The sequence below is a fragment of the Gloeophyllum trabeum genome, assembly GCF_000344685.1.
Source record: "Gloeophyllum trabeum ATCC 11539 unplaced genomic scaffold GLOTRscaffold_00001, whole genome shotgun sequence".
NCBI lineage: Eukaryota > Fungi > Basidiomycota > Agaricomycetes > Gloeophyllales > Gloeophyllaceae > Gloeophyllum > Gloeophyllum trabeum.
Genome location: NW_006920410.1, coordinates 2,106,110 through 2,112,901, shown reverse-complemented (window position 1 = coordinate 2,112,901; position 6,792 = coordinate 2,106,110). Strand labels below are relative to the sequence as shown.

Here is a 6,792-nt window from a genome sequence, read left to right as displayed (position 1 = left end):
CGGCTGAGGTGCGACGAGAAAGCCACCTCGAAATCCAAATCGGGCAGTCGACGAACGTCAATAAACCGACGCATCGTTAGTCGCTTAGCCGCCTTACATAATTCCGGTAAAACCTCGGACGACGAGTTGGGCCAGCCGTCTCATAGCGTCCTCATCCTCACCGTTCGGCTTAATCAGGAAATACAACTATAAATAAACTACATTATATAAGCCATATTAGATAACATCTTCACACACGCCCTAGCAGAGAGGATCGAGGACGCGAGACGGATGGTTCTAGGAGCCTGGATGCCTCCGTGAATATATGTTGTGAAACTGAGAACTCGGACAAAATAGGCCTTTCAAGTACGCTTTGCATATATGGTAATACAGCAAGACCGACGAACCACACGTGGGATTACAAAAAGGCAGTAATAGTAACTATTGACCTCCGGCATATTAACGCCCCAAGGATGGATTCCACCATGTAAGTTAACAAATGACAGGGAGGACGCACAGTCAATGAAAAGCTTCACAGCGTATAAAGCGGTGACGGCTGCACAGAGACCTCAAGTCAGGTCAATGATTTCTCCTGACCGGACAGCTTTGCGATCCCTCGCGCCGGGCTCTTGCTTCACTTTCTTCGTCTTGTTATCGACGACTTCTACCGTCAACTAGGAGTGGGGATAAGCACACGTAGGGATACCAATATCTCCTTATGAAGGAGTGCTTACATCTATAATGTCGTCATTCAAAGCAACCCCCTTTCGCTTCGGTTTCACATCGACATCTTTAGAATCAGCCGAAGGTGCAGCAGGTCGCGGGACAGGAGCCAAGGGCGCTATTCCATTGGCCCGAAGGACCTCTGTGTAGCAACGCAAGATGTCATCAAATAGTCACGGCCACTATACTCCTCCTTCCATACCTATGGGATTATAACGGAAGATAAAAGTTACCACCGGTACACGATCCAATTTCACTACGTTCCTTTGCCTCGTCTTAGTGCAGGGAACCTCATCTCCTAGCCTTCCCATAAATTAGCAAGCTCGATCTCATCAGAAAGCAGAAGGTTCCCTACTTGACGCTGTGGGAGCCCGCTTTCTTCGTGCGTTCGTGGACTTTCCGATCCTTCGGAGGCCCTCTTGAAACAAAACGAGAGGTCGTCTCACCAAGTTGGACTCGCCAAATCTCTAGCTTGATCTCCCCCAGTTTCTGCACGCTTGCGATATCGCCCAAGTATGCGTCATCGTCTGCAGGCATTAGCCAGACGGCATCTGGAGGTAAGCTCTCATCGGTTTATATAGAAAAAGATGACAACGTGCCGGTCAGGTCCAGTGATGAGAACACCAATGGCTTCTGTGTTCTCTCACTAGTATACATCCCGGAGAGAGCTGCCTTTATACAGCCTCTGGACGGTCTTAAGATTAAACCACCACAGGCGTAGCCATCTACATGGAGGTAGCCACTTGTGTTCCCTCCCATGTAGGACAGCCCTTGCTCCCAGTGTACTACGAAGGCCTGGATGGACGAAAGTAAGTAAGTCTCAGCAGCCTACTGATGTACACTCGTCGATAGCTATCACCTTCCCGGCCTCTGAGGCGATCCAGCAAGTTACCGTACGCGAGTCTGCAGACACCTGTTCGCTATACTGTTCCAGCTCGAGGCCATCGACGGTGACCCATGCTGAGAAGTCGTTGCATCGGCATGGCATAGAGTCTAGCTCTCCTCGAGGTGGTACTGTAATGGCACCCTAAGTACTGAGATGAAGTCAAGGAGCCAAGGCAAACGCGACTCAGCGCGTCTACGCGACTAGCGGCGTGATGCGATGACGCGGGTCACGTACGAAATCGGTAGTTGTGTTTCCTTCTTTGTCGACGTGGACGCGCTTCTCTTCCTTGGTCCTGAGCTTGCCCGTGCCACTCTTACCAGAATATACGACTTATGCTGCATGCGCGCGAGTTTGATGCTTGGGTCACGGTTGATGGCATGGAATTGCCTCAGTATGGCTGTGAATACATAGGCGATACAGTGACGTGCTGGATACCCTCAGAGGCTGGCAAGGCATGGACCAGTATAAGTACTTGAATAACCCGGAGGTGGCTCACGCATATTTCAGAGGTTTACTGTGCACTTCAAGGATAACCTCTTTGGGAGAACGGAGGCCATGTGTGGGTGGCTGCGGGTGGATGGAATACACTGTGGTTCCAATTCAATCAAGCCAGGCCAACAACCGGCCGAGAGAAATCGGAGCCATATGAGAACCTCAGATACTACGAAGCGTCTTCTCACTTTTGCGGCCCTCCAGACGACCGGTCAGTAGTCCTTGCTCCCTTGGGCGTGTGGTATGATGTGTCATTGAGTAGATGAAGAAAGTTATCTTGAGGAAGCGGGACTCAACTTGAATGATCTGGGGATCATTGAATTGCGAATTTTCAGAGTCAGACGGGTAGAAAGAAGGATGCAAGTCCCCCGCGATTACTCCCACAGGAGAAAGAGCGCTTCAACTCAGAATAAAGTGCATGAACGTATGAAGAAAGTGGGGATGCATTGTGTCGGGTAAGCTGGCATATCATCAAGCACGATCAGGGAAGCTGCTTACGGAGACGTGCAGGTTCTCGGAGGAAATTCCTGCAGAAGACGTATCGCGAACGAGCCAAATGTGGGACTGGAAAACGGTAGATCGCCAGCCCTACGTGACGTTCATGTTCAAGTACAATCCACTGGGTGCGTAGCATATTGTACGACGCTTAGGTTGTTTGAATGCCCCTGACCCGTGGCGCACTAGACGTACTGATAGCGAAGGGCGTTGCGCAATCGCTAAGGCAAGGAGCTGATCAAGGGGCGCGAAGGAGCGTCACCATTAAAAGCGAGCCAGGAGGAAACAAGGCAAGTTTTGTCGCCCTATTTGGTATCCGCCGTGGCAGAACTATTCCCTAGGGGCGCAAGAAAGTTCTTAGATCCCAGAAACAGCCCAGAGAACGTGATGTGAGCGTGTTCTGAGCCATGTAGGTATGGCTGACCCATGATACTCTGAAGGCGCGCCATAATCGAGCGGCAGAGCAAGTCAAACTTGAGCCCGAAAGGACAAGAGGCGAGTCTTCGAAGGCAACCATCATCGACCTTACATGAGAGTCAGAGATGATCTATTCCACCCGGTTTGCTAGCGCGTCAGAAACTCCTCACCCATACATCATCCATGAATCATTATGCATACGCATCATAAAGGAGCCCGATCATTGTCCGTATATTCCGGATGACCCAAGTCGCGGACGAGAGGTAAAAAATCGTACATCGACAATACATATGCAACATGGTTTCTGCCTTTAGCCCAGATAGAATGCAAGACGTGATGACTGTAGAGGGTGCACCAGGGAACGAACGACCGTCCGTGAAGCATCCAGTACGGGAGCAATAACGACCAAAGTCTATTGACGTGGGAAGATCGTATCGGGCACGTGGCGCCTCTACTATACTGAGGATGACATCACGAAGGTTCGGCTCACTTCTCGAACGGCACAGTGCTGTCCGGCAATTCTAGGTATGCATCGACAATTCGAGAACAGGCTCAGCCCCGCACCTCCTCACTATAAAGCGTCTGCTTGTCTCGCATTCGCGCTCTTCAGATTTGTATACCCATAACGACTCACGACTAACGGCTATCTTCATCTAATATGGCTTCAAACTTTGAGTTCACCGACAAGGCGCAGGAGACCCTCGCAGCTGCCATCCAGCTTGCGAAGGACTATGCGAACGCACAAGGTATGGTACATTGCTTCAGGAGCAGAGGAACAAGGAGGCTAACGTGACTTTCTGCAGTGCACCCATCACATATTGGTTTTGTGCTCTTGAACGAGAATGCCGGCGACCAGACAGCGCCGGGAGGTATCACACATACCTCGGGAACATCCCTGTTCTCTTCCGTCATCCAGAAAGCAGGAGGTGACCCGGTAAGTTATTCTCGCTACCATGCCCGATGATTGTGCTGATGCTGACTGCTGTTGTGTAGGCTCTCGTAAAGCGCGGGCTCCAGAAACTCATTGTCCGACTACCCGCCCAGTCACCACCTCCTGAAGAGACGACTCTCAGCTCCGCAGCACTAAAGGTGCTGCGTGAAGCTCAGTCGCTTCAGAAGACGATGCACGACTCGTACATCGCCCAAGACCACCTCATTCTTGCCCTCATCAAGGACCCGTCAATAGGGCCGATCTTGAAGGAGGCCGGCTGCAATGAAAACACCGTCAAGACCGCCGTCGAGCAGGCCCGAGGAAACCGGAGGGTTGAGAGCAAAACCGCTGAGCAAGGGTTTGACGCCCTGAACAAGTACGCCGTTGACTTGACGGCACTTGCGGAAGAGGGCAAGATCGATCCTGTCATCGGACGGGACAACGAGATCCGGAGAGTGATCCGTATCCTCTGCCGAAGGTATGTAGTTTTGTTTGAGAGTTGCTGTCGTACCGGATACTGACCATTGTCTAACAGGACAAAGAACAACCCGGTCCTCATCGGTGAACCTGGTGTCGGGAAGACCTCCATCGCCGAAGGTCTTGCCCAGCGTATCGTCAACCGTGATGTCCCTGCATCACTAATTGGCCGTCTATTCTCCCTCGACATGGGCGCCCTGATGGCTGGTGCCAAATACAAGGGTGAATACGAGGAGCGTATTAAGTCTGTCTTGAACGAGGTCGAGAAATCGGCTGAGGAAGGACAGACGATCATCCTCTTCATCGACGAGCTTCACCTCATCATGGCTGGTCGGGGCTCCGAAGGCGGAGGAATGGACGCCGCTAACCTCTTCAAGCCGTTGCTTGCCAGGGGGAAGCTGCGGTGCATTGGCGCGACGACCTTGGCCGAATACCGCAAGTACATCGAGACCGATGCGGCTTTGGAGCGGCGGTTCGCTCAGGTCATTGTCAACGAACCTAGCGTTCCCGAGACCATCAGCATCCTGAGAGGCATTCGGGAGAAGTACGAGGTTCACCACGGCGTACGGATCCACGATGGCGCTCTGATTGCGGCCGCGCAACTGGCTCACCGGTACTTGACGTCAAGACGCTTGCCAGACGCTGCTATTGACTTGGTAGACGAGGCTTGTGCTAGGTAGGTATTCCCTGATGTGCAGACCAACGTGGACCTGTATACTGACTTACCCCACCCAGTGTCCGTGTGACTCGCGAGACAGCTCCTGAAGCAATCGATAAACTCCAGCGCAGGAAACTCGAACTCGAGGTTGAGATCCATGCACTGGAGCGCGAGAAGGACGAAGCAAGTAAAGAACGTCTCCAGATCGCGAAGAAAGCTATCGCAGACGTCGACGACCAGCTTCGCCCATTGCAAGCGGCGTACGAGGAAGAGAAGCGTATTGGCGACCAGATCCATGAAGTCAGGCGCAGGATGGATGAGCTTCGGGCGAAGGCCGACGAAGCTGAGCGCCGCTACGACCTTGCGACTGCCTCCGATCTTCGTTACTATGCTCTGCCAGACCTCCAAAACAAGCTGGCACAGCTAGAAGCTAAGAAGGCAGAGGAAGATGCCCGCCGTGGTGGAGGAACCGATACTGTCACGCCAGAGCAGATTGCGGAGATCGTCGCAAGGTGGACGAGCATCCCAGTAACGAGGTTGATGTCGACGGAGAAGGAGAAATTGCTGAGGATGGAGAAGGTTCTCAGCGAGAGCGTCGTTGGCCAGCCTGAGGCTGTCAAGGCCGTGGCGAACGCTATCCGATTGTCGAGGAGTGGATTGAGGAACGCTCAGCGCCCCATTGCAAGCTTCCTGATGGCTGGTCCTAGTGGTACCGGTAAGACGTTGTTGAGTAAAACGGTAAGTTACTTTTGTTGTCTCTGCCGGTCGAGCGTAATTCTGACGTTGGTCTTGTCTAGCTCGCAACGATTCTTTTCGACTCACCAGACGCCATGATCCGTATCGACGGTTCTGAATATTCCGAGAAGCATTCAATCGCTCGTCTCATTGGTGCTCCTCCAGGGTACGTTGGATACGACGCTGGTGGGCAGCTCACGGAATACGTTCGGCGCAAGCCATACTGCATTGTCCTGATCGACGAAATCGAGAAAGCAAGCCGAGAATTCGTCACGCTATTCCTCCAAGTGCTTGACGATGGTCGGTTGACCGACGGTCAGGGCCGCGTCGTCGACTTCCGCAACACGGTCATCATCATGACCAGCAATCTTGGCGCTGCCTACCTGAACGACATGGGCGAAGGTCCTGTCAAGCCAGCCACTCGGGAACTGGTGATGGGCGCCATCCAAGGTCACTTCCCGCCAGAGTTCATCAATCGTATCGACGAGATCGTCATCTTCCGCACGTTGTCGCGGAAGAACGTCCTCAACATCGTTGACATCCGCATCAAGGAAGTCCAGGATCGTTTGGTGGACAGGAAGATTACTCTGGACCTGGATGACCAGGCCAAGGAGTACTTGGTGTCCGTCGGATACTCGCCGACGTACGGTGCTCGTCCTCTTAACCGTGCAATCCAGAGCGAGCTCTTGAACCCGCTGTCCGTGATGATCTTGTCGGAGCGTGTGCGCGATGGCGAGATTGTCAAGGTTAGGTTCGATCCTGCTCACAACAGGCTGGCGATCGTACCCAACCACGAAGGAAGCGGCGATGTGGACGGTATGGATGTCGACCTGGAGGATGACATAGAAATTGAGGAGATGGACTAGAGAGGGCTTGTGAAGGACTCAATAAACAAAACTGTACGAGTAGTATAGCAGCATTGTAGCATATTTCCTTTGTACTTGTACTGTATAATAATAGCATCGCAATACATTGACGATAAAATGTCTCTGAATCCAA

General features: G+C 52.4%; 3 protein-coding genes across 3 annotated transcripts; 2 read left to right on the top strand and 1 right to left on the bottom strand.

Annotated features, from left to right (window-relative positions):
• Positions 1-335: 335 nt before the first annotated feature.
• Positions 336-1,338, bottom strand: GLOTRDRAFT_135285 (uncharacterized protein; the record flags this gene model as incomplete). The annotated part of the gene is made up of 5 exons (XM_007862810.1): positions 336-653; positions 714-844; positions 905-1,005; positions 1,058-1,229; positions 1,302-1,338. Coding segments are annotated over 5 exons (546 nt in total), but the record flags the coding sequence as incomplete, so codon positions are not given.
• Positions 1,339-2,143: 805 nt separating this feature from the next.
• On the top strand, positions 2,144-2,916 carry GLOTRDRAFT_90076 (uncharacterized protein; the record flags this gene model as incomplete). The annotated part of the gene is made up of 4 exons (XM_007862809.1): positions 2,144-2,291; positions 2,343-2,535; positions 2,591-2,703; positions 2,765-2,916. The coding sequence occupies 4 exons, from the start codon at positions 2,144-2,146 to the stop codon at positions 2,914-2,916; spliced, it is 606 nt and encodes a 201-aa protein (XP_007861000.1).
• Positions 2,917-3,610: 694 nt separating this feature from the next.
• Positions 3,611-6,790, top strand: GLOTRDRAFT_52989 (uncharacterized protein). Its single transcript, XM_007862187.1, has 6 exons — positions 3,611-3,738; positions 3,796-3,926; positions 3,986-4,401; positions 4,459-5,076; positions 5,136-5,796; positions 5,856-6,790. The coding sequence occupies exons 1-6, from the start codon at positions 3,651-3,653 to the stop codon at positions 6,657-6,659; spliced, it is 2,718 nt and encodes a 905-aa protein (XP_007860378.1). The 5' UTR covers positions 3,611-3,650; the 3' UTR covers positions 6,660-6,790.
• The last annotated feature ends 2 nt before the right edge of the window (positions 6,791-6,792 follow it).

What these genes read in the sequence shown, in the direction of transcription:
- GLOTRDRAFT_52989 (XM_007862187.1), top strand. Translation starts at nt 3,651, where the DNA reads ATGGCTTCAAACTTTGAGTTCACCGACAAGGCGCAGGAGACCCTCGCA. An exon ending in ATCCGTATCCTCTGCCGAAG is followed by an intron (nt 4,402 to 4,458) that starts GTATGTAGTTTT and finishes ATTGTCTAACAG; the next exon opens with GACAAAGAACAACCCGGTCC. An exon ending in GTAGACGAGGCTTGTGCTAG is followed by an intron (nt 5,077 to 5,135) that starts GTAGGTATTCCC and finishes TACCCCACCCAG; the next exon opens with TGTCCGTGTGACTCGCGAGA.